Source organism: Coregonus lavaretus (assembly GCF_964263955.1).
Source record: "Coregonus lavaretus genome assembly, chromosome: 36".
Taxonomy (NCBI): Eukaryota; Metazoa; Chordata; class Actinopteri; order Salmoniformes; family Salmonidae; genus Coregonus; species Coregonus lavaretus.
In genome coordinates this window covers 3509955-3526293 of record NC_140023.1, presented here as the reverse complement: position 1 = coordinate 3526293, position 16339 = coordinate 3509955, and the positions used below count along the sequence as shown (strand labels likewise).

The 16339-nt window shown below is 44.9% G+C and overlaps 1 protein-coding gene across 1 annotated transcript; it reads left to right on the top strand.

The window, feature by feature from the left end:
- Nucleotides 1-2288: 2288 nt before the first annotated feature.
- On the top strand, nucleotides 2289-16036 carry LOC311110615 (rho guanine nucleotide exchange factor 33-like; the record flags this gene model as incomplete). The annotated part of the gene is made up of 15 exons (XM_084153137.1): nucleotides 2289-2310; nucleotides 3160-3203; nucleotides 5404-5568; nucleotides 5929-6050; nucleotides 6157-6290; nucleotides 6519-6635; nucleotides 8589-8715; nucleotides 10399-10531; nucleotides 11037-11144; nucleotides 11510-11602; nucleotides 12176-12360; nucleotides 12514-12609; nucleotides 12706-13507; nucleotides 15359-15495; nucleotides 15919-16036. 15 exons carry the CDS (start codon nucleotides 2289-2291, stop codon nucleotides 16034-16036), a joined length of 2403 nt encoding a protein of 800 aa, XP_084009263.1.
- Between the last annotated feature and the right edge of the window lie 303 nt (nucleotides 16037-16339).

The window sequence follows — 16339 nt, the reverse complement described above, 5'->3', positions numbered from 1 at the left end:
CCCCAAGAAATTCTTGGGTAGTACCCACAGGCTTCCAGTCTTGCCTCCGTGCTGCCTCCTCATATCGCCGCCTCTCGGCTTTAGCTGCCTCCAGCTCTTCACGAGGACGGCGATATTCTCCCGGTTGTGCCCAAGGCCCCTTACCATCCAGAATCTCCTCCCATGTCCATGAATCCTTTATGGGTGGATATAAATCCTGTGTAGGTGGATCCTGTTGCCCCTGGACACGCTGCTTGGTCTTTCTTAGGTGGGTTTTTCTGTCACGGTCGTGTGAAGGAATTGACCAAGGCGCAGCGTGTGAAACGAACATGGTACTTTATTTAGTAAAGCACAAAAAACAAGAAAACACGACTAGTGAAGTCCACAGTCAACCTGACTGAAAACGGAAACAAAAACCCACAAAACCAAGGTGAAACCACACAGTTTAAATATGGCTCCCAATCAGAGATAACGAGCCGACAGCTGTCACTCGTTACCTCCGATTGGGAGTCACATGAATACAAACAAGGAAGACAACCACCTAGACACCCCAACCAAACAGCACACAACAAAACGAACACACCCTCTACCCAACCTAACCCACACAACACCCAACAATACAAACACACCCTGGTTCATAAACAACGTCCCGGAACCAGAGCGTGACAATGGGCTACTAACGGCTTACTACACAACATACACTTAGTATTCGTTTCTTAGCTACAGTATACATATCTCCCTGGCATATTACATCATTTATGCAGCAGCATACAAGACATTTTTGGACTCATCTTGTTGTGCTGTGCTCACTTGAACAGGAAGGTGGCGCGGCAGTCCTTCGCAGGCAAACTTTGTCCTCAAAGTCTGGCATTCTAAAGACAACTGGGAACTTGGAAAAATACAAGGTCGAATCATGATGACGTCAGTGATCTTCAAGTCTATTTGAGAACATTCCCAATGTCAACCCAGTTGGAGAATGTTCCTAGAACATTCCTCAAATTAAATGTTACCATGTTTGAACTTTTTTTTTGTCAAGTTCCTTAAATGTGCTGAGAACGTGCCAAAGCCAAGCAACTATCCTGCACCATTCCCAGAAAGTTGTGGGAAGGTTGTATGCTAAATAACCATAGGACAACCACGACCTCACCAAGCTCTAAGAAACATATGGTTCTCAGAACGTTATGTGCTAGCTGGGTAGCCAGCTGAGGGAGGAATGATTAGCGTTAACTCCTGGACAGTAACACAGGAGCCATATTAATGTACTGTATATCTGAAATGTATATCTGAAATGACAGCTAAATGATACATGTACTGTAAGAGACCAAGTATGGATGTAAATGTATTCGTCCAACATCACCCCTCACGTGGGCCTCCAACAAGTCACAGGCTCACTTTAATATGACAGAATGTGGAATGCATTGTTGCAATGGCCAAGAGTTGCATGCGCTCCTGCCTCAGCATGGTGTTCTCTTCAGAGTCAGATAACATCAGCCAAGCGTGGCCCACCATGAGTTCAACATTCAGAGAAATGGGAGTGTGAGATCTGAGAAACTGTGCCCAGCGGCATCACATGGGCACATAATCACACTGACTCACACAACACTGACGGATAATAACCTCACCGGCTACAGTAGAAACGTTCACCCAACTAGCGAGACTGACCTCACTGACACACTGATGATTTACACAACATTGGGGAAATGGGAATCCTTGTGTGTGTATGAGTGAATCCAAAAGGCATACACACAAACAAATAAATGTACGAATATACTACAACATCACGTGCAGTAGGCCTACTTAATTGCAAGCATAACACACAACACACACATTGAAGCACACCATACATCATTGTTTTGAACAGTAACATACACACAGTCTTTAAGTAAACTTGGCCAAATAATTGTATGGAATCACAGAGCCATATCCTGACTACCTTTTGCATGTCACCCTCCTGAGCCAAATAATATATATATAACCAAATCCTGTGTCACAGCTCTGTTATGGTTATCTTTCCTACAACATTTGACTTTCAGGGTAAGGGGAAATCGAATCAGCTGTCCAATTTTCTCCTCATGAAGGACTGTCAAAAGCCCTCTAGCTCTCCCCCTCTTTTTCTTCTTCTCTCTCTCTGTTTGACCTCTCCCTCCATCATTCCACAAGGGCCCTTTTTGTGTGGAGGATCATCAAACTCATGGTTTAGAGCGAGGGATCGCAGGGCAGTGTTCAGGAGGAGGACAGAACAGAGGTGTGCCTTGAACGCTAAAACTACACAACCCTGTTACTTGACTAGGCAGGTGGGCACAGGAACCATGGAAAACGGCAAGTCAGAAGGTAATTTCTGCTTCTATAACCAAGATGTCACCTACAGTACAGGTATCACCAATATGGTTGATTTTCTGATTTGGCGGTAGTCACAAAGTACAGAGAGAGGCTACAGTAAAACACTGTTGTTGATAAATATCTTAGGTGTGCTGTGAGTAACAATGATTGTTGTATGTCTTTTGAACTGGTTACTTGGACAAATTAACAGTTTTTATGAAACAAGTTGTTGATGGACAGTTATTGCAACAGTTGGTAACATATGGTTCTCAGAACATGCTAGCTGGGTACTGACTCTTAAGTATGATACAACCATTGGAAGGACTTACATTTTACTTGAAAGTTGGTTGTCATGAATTTGAGTCTACAGTGTTGTTCTTTCAGGAATTTTGCAGTATTACTGCTCAGAATATGTAATTCCAGCACAAGCTCAAATGCATAATGCATGACAAGCAGACATTCAAAATGACCTTTACGATGTTGCTCGCAGTTTGGACATTTGGCATTTGAACAGAAACAGACTCTTAATACAGTAGGGTATTTCCATTATGGAACAATTGTTTGATTGTCTGATGACACACAATCCTTTTCTACCTTACCATTACATGTAGAATTTCAGTGTTTGGCTAACTTGTAATGGTTTTCTCTTACATGATTTACTGTGCATAGGCTGCATAGAGAGATGTTGTGTTGGACATCCCACATGACTATATGATTTGTCTTTGTCTATTTTGATCTGTATCTCCAAAGAATGGTTTGTGTCTGAGTACCTGAGGATGATCTCCATAGTGATGTGTGAGTGACAGGGAGCTACTGTAAGTCCATAACGATGTGTGATTAACTGATGGTCTTGACTCCTAGAACAAGAGCAGGAAATGGAGGAGGCCGACCTGGAAATTGCTCAGGTAACCAGCTCTATAGTCAGTCCCTTTCCAAGAGACAGCGCTGCCTGTGTACAGTATGTAGGATCAAAACTACATTGTATTGTTTGTATATGGTTGTATTTTAAATGTGTGTGTCTGTCCTTGTCTATCGGTCTATCAGTGTTTTGTTACTTGTCATATTTTGCTGCTTCTGCAAAAGCTAATGGGGATCTGAATAAACACTGCCAGAGAAATGGAAATAGCCTTGACTACGGCCTGTCTCTAATCTTATATGTATATCATTGAACTAGTATACAGTATGTTCTAACACAGTGCTACATAGATGTAAAATATCATAACAGTACTGGACAGCTGTAAAGTACAATACAATACACTGACAGTGTTGCATTGCTATAAGGTATGTGTTGTGTATGTACTGCTACGCAGTCTAAAGTAGTGAGCAGAGGCAAGGTATTGCACAGTAATACGATCTGTACATCTGTAGAAGGGCAGCAGCCATATTGAATCTGCAGCCGGATGGCTTTCACATGACTGATCCACAGACTAAAGGAGAGGAGAGGAGAGGAGAGGAGAGGAGAGGAGAGGAGAGGAGAGGAGAGGAGAGGAGAGGAGAGGAGAGGAGAGGAGAGGAGAGGAGAGGAGAGGAGAGGAGAGGAGAGGAGAGGAGAGGAGAGGAAAGGAAAGTAGAGGAGAGTAGAGGAGAGTAGATGAGAGCAGAGGAGAGGAGAGTAGATGAGAGCAGAGCAGAGTAGATGAGAGTAGAGGAGAGGAGAGTAGATGAGAGTAGAGTAGAGGAGAGTAGAGTAGAGGAGAGGAAAGTAGAGGAAAGTAGAGGAGAGGAGAGGAGAGGAGAGGAGAGGAGAGGAGAGGAGAGGAGAGGAGAGGAGAGGAGAGGAGAGGAGAGGAGAGGAGAGGAGAGGAGAGGAGAGGAGAGGAGAGGAGGTAAAAGTAGAGTAGAGTAGATGAGAGTAGAGGAGAGGAGAGTAGATGAGAGGAGAGTAGATGAGAGGAGAGTAGAGTAGAGTAGGGGAGTGAAGAGGAGATGAGAGTAGAATAGAGGAGAGTAGAGGAGATGAGAGTAGAGTAGAGTAGGGGAGTGTTGAGTAGAGGAAAGGAAAGGAAAGGAGAGGAGTGAAGAGGAGAGGCGCGAAGGGGAGAGGAGTGAAGAGGAGAGTAGAGAAGAGGAGTGGAGGATAGGCGTGAAGGGGAGAGGAGTGAAGAGGAGAGGAGCTGAGAGGGGTGGGCAACAGCCTGAATCCCTGTCTGTTCACATGAGCTGATTCAATTATCTCTGTAGACTAAATTCAATAAATCTCCACAGCCTAAGAACGGCCGCTACACTAGAGACAGAGAGAGAAAAAAGCTTGCCTCTAACTGGAGGGAAAAAATGAGAAATTGGGACACTCTCCAAACAACAACAACAATGATAAAATAAGGAGGATAATGTGACTCAGTGGAGAGCCTTGTTGGAAACAAACCCTGTGCCAAAATGAGCTGTGACCTCGCTGACCTCTGATAGGTTAACTGCTGGGCCACGCATGGCTGCAGTGAGAGATTCACAGACACTACAGGACAGGAAGCTGCTGGTGAGGACTGCATGGGGAGAACATTGATCTCCAAGAAGTCCAAATTAAGCAGGAATGTTCAATAGACTCACCGTCAGTCTCGGTTAGCTCTCACCTCCCGTTTCTACTCTCCTTTTCTCTCCTGGTCCTCTGTCATCTTATTCCCCAGCACTCTCACCTCCCGTTTCTACTCTCCTTTTCTCTCCTGGTCCTCTGTCATCTTATTCCCCAGCACTCTCACCTCCCGTTTCTACTCTCCTTTTCTCTCCTGGTCCTCTGTCATCTTATACCCCAGCACTCTCACCTCCCGTTTCTACTCTCCTTTTCTCTCCTGGTCCTCTGTCATCTTATTCCCCAGCACTCTCACCTCCCGTTTCTACTCTCCTTTTCTCTCCTGGTCCTCTGTCATCACTCTCAACTCCCTCCTTCTTTTCTCTTTCATTTCCCCATCTTCCTTCTCTCATCCTTCCTTTTCTCCTCTACTCTTTCTTTGTCAAAACAGCTGCTCATTTCTCCAAGTAATTTATTCACCCCAACATACAGAACCAATGTAGTTACAGTATGTTATGAACATTCTGGAGCCATTAGTAATGTCACAAACAACCATCGATATAGTAACTACATCCTGACCCCTAACCTCTGACCTGGTGTTCCAGCTGCAAGCCTTGGTGGCGGAGCTGCGTACAGGGCTGCAGGGGGTGTTACAGGACGTGTCTGCGCTGCAGCAGAGGGACAGGGGTCTGGAGGAGATGGCCCAGGGCCATCAGAGCGACGTGGATGACAGGATCATGGGAATCAGGAACTCTCTCAACACATTTAAGGTACCCCACTTCCCACATGACTTGAACGAACCTCACTGATATCTGATACCAAAGATTTGCCTGTTTGCCATTCTTATCATACCATCAAATCAAATCAAATCGTATTGGTCACATACACATACTTAGCAGATATTATTGCGGGTGTAGCGAAACGCTTGTAAAGTGGATTACGGTGGACTACAGTAAAAAAGTGGACTACAGTAAAAAAAGTGGACTACAGTAAAACCAGTATCAGTCTCTAGCAATTCTAGCAGGATGCCTAACACAAAGTATTACAGTATGTTACTCTGTGGTACATGTGGTGAACGTAGCTAGATATCGTAGTGATGTGATTGTGCTGTATGTGGTGCTTGTGTTCAGGAGGACCTGAGCGGTGCTCTAACCCAGATCAAAGAGGTTAGCAGCAGACAGAAAGAGCTACAGAAAGGCCTGGAGCTCCTCCAATCAGAGACCGGCAGAGAGATCCTGTCTGTTCAACAGAGGTACGTGACACTGAGACACGTTGCATGCATGAACATTCAGACACACGTTGCATCATCACCTGACGTGAACTCACCACTCTCTGTTGCTTCCCCTTGGTTTTGTCAGGAAAAGCTCCAAAGGGGACTGCACTGGGGAGGGCCATGGGTGTCTCTCCAACCAGACAGAGCTCAACGTCATCCAGCATTACTTTGCCAGCCTGCCCAGCGGCTCTCCACAGAGGAGCACAGCCTCCACACAGAGTGAGTTATGCCTCTGAGGGACAGACATTCATAGCCGGTCCTGTATGTGTCATTGATTGTATTGACTAGCTGGTCCTTAAAGACCTATTCATGAAAGTCATTGAACGTACTTGCCTCAGCTGACTCAAATACCCGAGGGCAGTATAGGGATGTTTACAGCACAGGAAAGACAGTGGAATCGAATGGCAAAAGCTTGTGTTTTCTCACTGTGTGTACTGTGTGGTGCAGCCTCAGAGCAGGAGGCAGCCAGTGGCCAGCCCCAGAGGGGTCAGTCCAAGTCTCCAGTGTGGAGAGAAAGGAAAGAGAGCCGGGACGACACAGACGCACAGAGAGTGCCAGAGAACGGTGAGTGACATCACCGCTGACGTTACACGCGTCAGTGACTTATTCCCTTGTTACAGCACAGACCCCTACATGAAATTATTTAGCAGTCAATAGACAAATTCAAATGTAATACTGTAGGTCACAGCTGTGTAAAAAGTACAGTTGAAGTCGGAAGTTTACATACACCTTAGCCAAATACATTTAAACTCAGTTTTTCACAATTCCTGACATTTAATCCTAGTAAAAATTCCCTGTTTTAGGTCAGTTAAGATCACCACTTTATGTTAAGAATGTGAAATGTCAGAATAATTGTAGAGAGAATGAGTTATTTCAGCTTTTATTTCTTTCATCACATTCCCAGTGGGTCAGCAGTTTACATACACTCAATTAGTATTTGGTAGCATTGCCTTTAAATTGTTTATCTTGGGTCAAACGTTTTGGGTAGCCTTCCACAAGCTTCCCACAATAAGTTGGGTGAAATTTTGGCCCTTCCTCCTGACAGAGCTGGTGTAACTGAGTCAGGTTTGTAGGCCTCCTTGCTCGCACACGCTTTTTCAGTTCTGCCCACACATTTTCTATAGGATTGACGTCAGGGCTTTGTGATGACCACTCCAATACCTTGACATTGTTGTCCTTAAGCCATTTTGCCACAACTTTGGAAGTATGCTTGGGGTCATTGTCCATTTGGAAGGCCTATTTGCGACCAAGCTTTAACTTCCTGACTGATGTCTTGAGATGTTGCTTCAATATATCTACATAATTTTCCTTCTTCATGATGCCATCTATTTTGTGAAGTGCACCAGTCTCTCCTGCAGCAAAGCACCCCCACAGCATGATGCTGCCACCCCCGTGCTTCAGGGTTGGGATGGTGTTCTTGCAAGCAACCCCCTTTTTCCTCCAAACATAACGATGGTCATTATGGCCAAACAGTTCTATTTTTGTTTCATCAGACCAGAGGACATTTCTCCAAAAAGTACGATCTTTGTCCCCATGTGCATTTGCAAACCGTAGTCTGGCTTTTTTATGGCGGTTTTGGAGCAGTGGCTTCTTCCTTGCTGAGCGGCCTTTCAGGTTATGTCGATATAGGACTCGTTTTACTGTGGATATAGATACTTTTGTACCTGTTTTCTCCAGCATCTTCACAAGGTCCTTTGCTGTTGTTCTGGGATTGATTTGCACTTTTCGCACCAAAGTACGTTCATCTCTAGGAGACAGAACGCGTCTCCTTCCTGAGCGGTATGACGGCTTCGTGGTCCCATGGTGTTTATACATGCGTACTATTGTTTGTACAGATTAACGTGGTACCTTCAATGGTTTGGAAATTGCTCCCAAGGATGAACCAGACTTGTGGAGGTCTACCATTTTTTTTCTGAGGTCTTGGCTGATTTCTTTTGATTTTCCCAGGATGTCAAGCAAAGAGGCACTGAGTTTGAAGGTAGGCCTTGAAATACATCCACAGGTACACCTCCAATTGACTCAAATTATGTCAATTAGCCTATCAGAAGCTTCAAAAGCCATGACATCATTTTCTGGAATTTTCCAAGCTGTTTAAAGGCACAGTCAACTTAGTGTATGTAAACTTCTGACCCACTGGAATTGTGATACAGTGAATTATAAGTGAAATAATCTGTCTGTAAACAATTGTTGGAAAAATTACTTGTGTCATGCACAAAGTAGATGTCCTAACCGACTTGCCCAAACTATAGTTTGTTAAAAAGAAATGTGTGGAGTGGTTGAAAAACAAGTTTTAATGACTCAACCTAAGTGTATGTAAACTTCTGACTTCAACTGTATATGTCAGTGTGGTGCTTCTTTTTCACTCTGTGTGTGTGTTTGTGCGTGACTGTGTGTGTGTGCGTGCATGTGCGCGCGTGTGTGTGACTGTGTGTGTGCGTGCGTGCGCGTGTGTCTGTGTTTGCGTGCGTGCGCACGTGTGTGTGTTTGCGTGCGTGTTTTTGTGTGTGTGTTTGTCAGGTAAGAGGCAGGTGGCTGCCCTAGAGCTGTTGGAGTCAGAAAGGGTCTATGTGTCATACCTGTCTCTGCTGCTGAAAGCCAACATAACCTTCAACAGCTCAGAGGCCCTCCACACCAAAGACAAACGGTACTGTACCACATTCTATATACGATGTGGTAGCAACACTGTGGCTGAACTGTTTTGTTAAAGTTCACAGCAGCAGAGCCACCGGATCGCTATTACATATGTCCAAGCTTAAATGAGGCTCGTAAACATTTCACAATGGGCCAGTGCACTATGAATTCAGATTTAGGGTTAGGGTTTAATAGTGCACTATGAATTCAGATTTAGGGTTAGGGTTTAATAGTGCACTATGAATTCAGATTTAGGGTTAGGGTTTAATAGTGCACTATGAATTCAGATTCAGGGTTAGGGTTTAATAGTGCACTATGAATTCAGATTTAGGGTTAGGGTTTAATAGTGCACTATGAATTCAGATTTAGGGTTAGGGTTTAATAGTGCACTATGAATTCAGATTTAGGGTTAGGGTTTAATAGTGCACTATGAATTCAGCTTTAGGGTTAGGGTTTAATATGTACTGAATTCAGCTTTAGCGTTAGGGTTTAATAGTGCACTATGAATTCAGCTTTAGGGTTTAGGGTTAGGGTTTAATTGTGCACTATGACTCATGAAAGCAGAATAAGTTATAACTGTTGCTCTCAACATTGTCCTTGGTTCGGTTCGTAAATATAACAAAGAGTACCCTCGTCTTTGGCACAGGCACGCAACTCATCGACACAGGGGCTTAAACAGGAGATACCGATCTAATTACAGTCAGGAGGACATTATAAAAGAGTGAGGAAATGAATATATTGAATAAAGCAGCCATTCAGAGGCATTTTAAAGGACTCCACAGAGAGATCTGACAATGTAATCCCTGTTTATCTGGAGTACACAGAGACATCTGAACACTACATTTTAAACTCTGTCTTTCAGAGAGGAGCTCTCCCCCAGTTATGTACACTAAAATGTTTCCCTCATTCATAACCTCTGACCTTTGGAGTGTGTCTCTTCATCTGGTTAATCTCAATTAACACTAATAAGAGCAATGAGGTATAATGTTTCTTTGGTGAAACTGTTGTCAGCCAACCGATCAAAATGCAATCTTTCTGCTCGCTGATTGTGCATCACTAGTCTATGCCTGTGTGTGAGGTCATGTGTGTGTTCGTAAGTGCCCAGTGGCAGAACAGTTGATCATCTGTGTTCCAGAGTAGGGAGTCTGTCACCCACAGTTCAACCATGAATACAACAAAATATAAATTACAGCTACTATTAGCATGCTATGACTGTTACTAACACTGCTATTACTACTCCCAGTATTACAACAAAAATATTGGTCAATTTACCTCAGTAATCTGTCTACAAACACCATCATGTTTAAAGGCATCTTTCAGTTCCATAATTTCATCTCTGTCCTCTCCTTTGTCTCTTTCGGTAGTTATCCGCGTCTATTTCCCTCTCTTTCATCCATCCATTCTCCATATCTTTTCACATTTCTCCAGTTCTGTTTGTGCCTTTGTCAACTGGACTGTGTATATTTTCACTCTGTTTGATCTGTTTTCCCACCTCAATGCATTGCCTTCCCAGTAGCACCTGCGTTCCGGTTCCCCTCTCTCTCTCCCTTTCTGCCCTCTCAACATTCTTTCCATTACCATATAAAATTGTCTTTTAAACTGCTCTCTAGATGGCTGCATGTTGCTCTGTTCTGTACCTCTCTCCTGGCAGTGTAATGTGATGTGTGTTATATCTACCTCGTCTTTCTCTCTCCAGGCCGTTCCCCAGTTCTTTACGTTTCCTCATCCAGCAACACCTGGAGCTGCTCCATACCCTGCAGGAGAGGGTGCTCAAGTGCCAGTGGCAGGGCATCATGGGAGATGTATTCATGAGGCTCACCAGCAAAGAGGTACAAACCTTTCACAGACACAAGTGACCCATGAAGTCATGGCTAGGGCCCCTGAGTTTTCTTAACCTGACCTGGAGAAACTCAGGGCTCTAGTTATGGTGTCACAGGCTGCCTGCAAACTACATAACTCCTAACATACAGTTTCCAGCCTATTAGGTGATACTTGTATTAGGACCAATGTGTGTTTAAGTGGGTGGGACTGATTGAAAGAGGGAAATTAGTTAAATGGTTGGATTAGGAGTTAGTGGCCCCAGAGGAGACTGTCCAGGGGGAAGGCTGTGACTCAGTGCATTCTTCTCACCAATCACAGTGTCACATCTGGAGCACTTCAAATGAATCACATGTGATACTCAGGAGAGATGTGGGGATTGGGGGGGGGGGGGGGGGGGGGGGATAGATTGTGTCTCTCTGTTTATGTTCCTGATCATTTCTCTATCTACTGAGTTTCAATGACTGTCTGACCGTCTGTCTGTCTCTAATTCTCCATCTTGCCGGTCTTCTACAGAGTGATTTCCTGGACTTCTACGTGTCGTATCTTAAGGAGCTGCCTGAATGTCTGTCTGTGGTCAGCATGTTGACCACCACCTCACTAAAAGCAGCCGGCCTGTTTGAGGTAAACTAGGAACACTGACCAACCAGGCAGTGTTAACCGCAACAACTGCATAGAGCTACCCGCACAGAGCTACCCGCATAGAGCTACCTGCAGAGAAGTAGTCACAATAGTGCCGTTATCCAGAAGGAAAGGGTTACTTCAGGAAATCCTGTTAAGAGTTATCGTTGAGTAAATCTCTTTCAATTAACAACGAGCACATGACAAGTAGACCTGAGTGAAGTTTATTATGACTTAGTTTTTTTATGACATTATACTCACAGCCTTTATTACAGGATAACCTTTCTGGACAATTGATTTCACATGATTTCTGTGGAGACTTATGTCAACTGACTGTCTCTTCTCTGATTTACTGTCTGATGTTCCAGGGTGACATCATGGGGGATGAGACACGCCCCTCTCTCCACACTCTGCTCCTCCAGCCAGTACAGAGGATCCCTGAGTACCTTCTGCTGCTGCAGGTTAGGCTCTCTCCCCTCCATGACACTCGCATCTGATACATACATCCAGTACATCACCAACCCAACATAGGTGTTTGGAAAGAGCTGCCTTCACCATCATAGTATCTTAAATCATAGTATCTCAAATCATAGTATCTCAAATCAGAGTGGTGATAATCTCTCGTGGGCAGACTACGTAAACTTAAATCGTACCATAGATCTTAGATCTGTCTTTATACTATGGGAACTGATAGCTAACGAGCAGCAATAGTTCTGGTACTTGGGTTTTTCGTCACTGGTTATTTAGACAAGTCCCAATTTCGCAGGCGTTAGCATCTTTCGAATTTCGTCAGGGGTGGGGGGGCATTCAGCCCATAGACTTGCAAAGAGAGAGGGTGGAGCTCCTCGTTCAAGTTCTACTCCTCGTTGTAGCATCTCTTAATCTCTTCTATTAACATGTATGGACCCAGAACTTAATCGAACATCTGACCAATTACGCAAGTCTGTAGTTCTGGGTTAACTGACTGTATGAACTGGTTAATGCTAGGTTCACATGAGTCCATAGCGTCCCTGTGTGGCCTGGTTTGGTTTCAGACCCTGTTGAAGCAGACGGATGCAGAGCACCCTGACTACTACCTGCTGCTGGTGTGTATCCAGCAGTTCAGAGACTTCACCGTCCAGTACGCCCACCTACTGCAGCACAACCAAGAGCTGCTCCTGCACAACCGCAAGGAGCTCAAGAGGTCAGCTTCTGATCCAGGCTCAGATTTTGTGTTTTGGTAAGAGTGTGCAGATGGGAAACAGGGTTCAGATTAACTGGTCTGAGGACAGTGAACTGTGATGGTATACTTCAGACATTCTGCTGTGAATGTGACCATATAAAGAAGAAGAAGCTCCTTGCGGGGCTAAATATAGTTCCTTTCTTTTTGCAGGTCAACTATGAAGCAGTTCTTCAAAAACGTGGACTGTGGTAACGTTATGCAAGCCAATGAGATGGGCTCTCCTTACCCCAGCAGCAATGCAATACTGTGAGTTATGGTCTGACTACACTCAGACATTCATATTAGCAGTCAGTCCTTCATGCATTTCTTCATGCACTAACTCTCTGTCTGTCCCACTGACAGTCTCCCCCTCTCCCCTCACAGAGAGCATGCCAACCAGGTGAAACGCAGCAAGCAGCAGCTCCTGGAGCAGATCCAGTCTACACGCTTCCAGGACTGGGAGAGCGAGGCCCACCACGCCGACTCTGCCATCCCGTTTTTATCCCCTGACACCGACGTTCGCCTCAAACCCCCTGGCCTGCAGAGCATCCCTGAGATGGGGTCATCAGAGTGGCTGCCCAGCAAACGGCAGTCCCCGGGCTCAGCCATGGCCGATGACCTGGGGGAGTTCCTTCTCCCTGGGGATGCCCCGGGCTTGGAGGGGCTGTATGAGGAAACAAACTCGTCCCTTCACAACATGTCCATGTTTGACCAATGCTCCAGCGCTTCCTCCGACTCTAGCATCGACATCGCCATTGTGCGCTACCCCAAGAGCCACCAGGCCGTCCGTGAGGTCCACAACAGCGAGGGCAGCCGGGAGAGCGGGTACAAGCAGCTGCCTGGTCGGGGGTGTGTGTCTCCAGACGAGGCCGGAATGACGAGCGTTCACCACCACCGCCCCCTGCAGGCCTCTCAGCGTAAGAGCAAGTCCCTGAACGGGTTGCAGCTGGACAGCACCGTGAGTGGGGACAGTGGCCCCGGACATCTCTCTGACCACAGGGCCCACCAACACGCCAAGCTGGAGAGGCAGTCCAGTAATAGATATCACCCACGCAGAAGCAAGGGCCAGAGCTGCAACAACCCCATCAGCCCCCCGCAGCACACAGCAGAGCCAGAAAGACAGATAGCAGTCACTGACGAGGAGCTACACAACCACCACAACAAGGTGGGCATCAGGAAGTGGATGGATGGAGGCCACAGTTAACAAGCAATGGGGTTGAGTTTATGAGGAGCCCTAAGGTTGTTTATTTTTTTTTTAGATGGAAGAGAGCTGATCAGCCATAGACATGAATGTGAGAGTACTATGGCCTGCTGGGAGGTTTGAGTGTGTCAATTTGTGGGCCATTTGTGACTATGTACTATACAGTGGGGAAAAAAAGTATTTAGTCAGCCACCAATTGTGCAAGTTCTCCCACTTAAAAAGATGAGAGAGGCCTGTAATTTTCATCATAGGTACACGTCAACTATGACAGACAAAATGAGGAAAAAAATTCCAGAAGATCACATTGTAGGATTTTTAATGAATTTATTAGCAAATTATTGTGGAAAATAAGTATTTGGTCAATAACAAAAGTTTCTCAATACTTTGTTATATACCCTTTGTTGGCAATGACACAGGTCAAACGTTTTCTGTAAGTCTTCACAAGGTTTTCACACACTGTTGCTGGTATTTTGGCCCATTCCTCCATGCAGATCTCCTCTAGAGCAGTGATGTTTTGGGGCTGTCGCTGGGCAACACAGACTTTCGACTCCCTCCAAAGATTTTCTATGGGGTTGAGATCTGGAGACTGGCTAGGCCACTCCAGGGCCTTGAAATGCTTCTTATGAAGCCACTCCTTCGTTGCCCGGGCGGTGTGTTTGGGATCATTGTCATGCTGAAAGACCCAGCCACGTTTCATCTTCAATGCCCTTGCTGATGGAAGCAGGTTTTCACTCAAAATCTCACGATACATGGCCCCATTCATTCTTTCCTTTACACAGATCAGTCGTCCTGGTCCCTTTGCAGAAAAACAGCCCCAAAGCATGATGTTTCCACCCCCATGCTTCACAGTAGGTATGGTGTTCTCAGCGTTCTTTGTCATCCAAACACGACGAGTTGAGTTTTTACCAAAAAGTTATATTTTGGTTTCATCTGACCATATGACATTCTCCCAATTCTCTTCTGGATCATCCAAATGCACTCTAGCAAACTTCAGACGGGCCTGGACATGTACTGGCTTAAGCAGGGGGACACGTCTGGCACTGCAGGATTTGAGTCCCTGGCGGCGTAGTGTGTTACTGATGGTAGGCTTTGTTACTTTGGTCCCAGCTCTCTGCAGGTCATGCACTAGGTCCCCGGTGTGGTTTTGGGATTTTTGCTCACCGTTCTTGTGATCATTTTGACCCCACGGGATGAGATCTTGCGTGGAGCCCCAGATCGAGGGAGATTATCAGTGGTCTTGTATGTCTTCCATTTCCTAATAATTGCTCCCACAGTTGATTTCTTCAAACCAAGCTGCTTGCCTATTGCAGATTCAGTCTTCCCAGCCTGGTGCAGGTCTACAATTTTGTTTCTGGTGTCCTTTGACAGCTCTTTGGTCTTGGCCATAGTGGAGTTTGGAGTGTGACTGTTTGAGGTTGTGGACAGGTGTCTTTTATACTGATAACAAGTTCAAACAGGTGCCATTAATACAGGTAACGAGTGGAGGACAGAGGAGCCTCTTAAAGAAGAAGTTACAGGTCTGTGAGAGCCAGAAATCTTGCTTGTTTGTAGGTGACCAAATACTTATTTTCCACCATAATTTGCAAATAAATTCATAAAAAATCCTACAATGTGATTTTCTGGATTTATTTTACCTCAATTTGTCTGTCATAGTTGACGTGTACCTATGATGAAAATTACAGGCCTCTCTCATCTTTTTAAGTGGGAGAAATTGCACAATTGGTGGCTGACTAAATACTTTTTTCCCCCACTGTATGTGTGATATTGTTATAGAACACTGGGTGTATTTTCAACAAATGTTACTCCTTTACGTAGGACTCTGGGAGCCCACCCTGGGGGGAGGAGCCAAGATGGAAGGCTGGGGGGAATAACCACATTCCCTTCAGTGAGAGGAGCCGGAAACAGGAGAAGGGAGGATTCAGGAGCTCTTTCAAGAAGCTCTTCAAGAAAAAGTAATACATGCTGGAAATTCTGACCAAAACAGAACATTATTGGCAGTATCAAATTCAGAAAGCCAACATCATCCTACACCTTATTTGACACTGTCAGTAAACAAAAAAACTCACCACTAAACCAATTTCCATTTAGTGTTTACGTAGAAAAAGAATTTAGTATGCCACAAATAAGGCTTGAAAGCTTTAACGTTTTACAATTTTTCAAGTTTCGATAGACAATGTTCGTCTGACAAGTCGTGCTGTGAACATCTCTCCTCTTGTATCAAGAGCACTTTACAGCACCATTTATTTACAGGAGCTAGGAATAAACAATGATTGTTAAACAGATGCTGGAATTACTCAAGTAATGCTGTATGGTGTATCCAGATTCTTCAGCATATTAGCGGTGCAGTAACCTCATCTATACTGTGTGTCCTCTAGGTCGGGTGGAGGGGAAAAGGACAACGATAAGCCAGAAAGTCAGAACTGCAGTGAGCAAAGGCCAGGCAATACCCCAAGAGTCGCCCACCTAGCCATCGACCGTGGCACTGCCGTGTGAAGTGTGACTAGAACCGCACCACAAATAAACACAGTGGTCTGAGAAAGGCTTCAAATAGGTGCTTTGATAACGCACACACACTTCTAAGCGAAATGACAGGCTATACAGTTGAAGTCGGAAGTTTACATACACCTTAGCCAAATACATTTAAACTCAGTTTTTCACAATTCCTGACATTTAATCCTAGTAAAACTTCCCTGTTTTAGGTCAGTTAGGATAACATCTTTATTTTAAGAATATAAAATGTCAGAATAATAGTAGAGAGAATTATTTATTTCAGCTTTTATTTCTTTCATCACATTC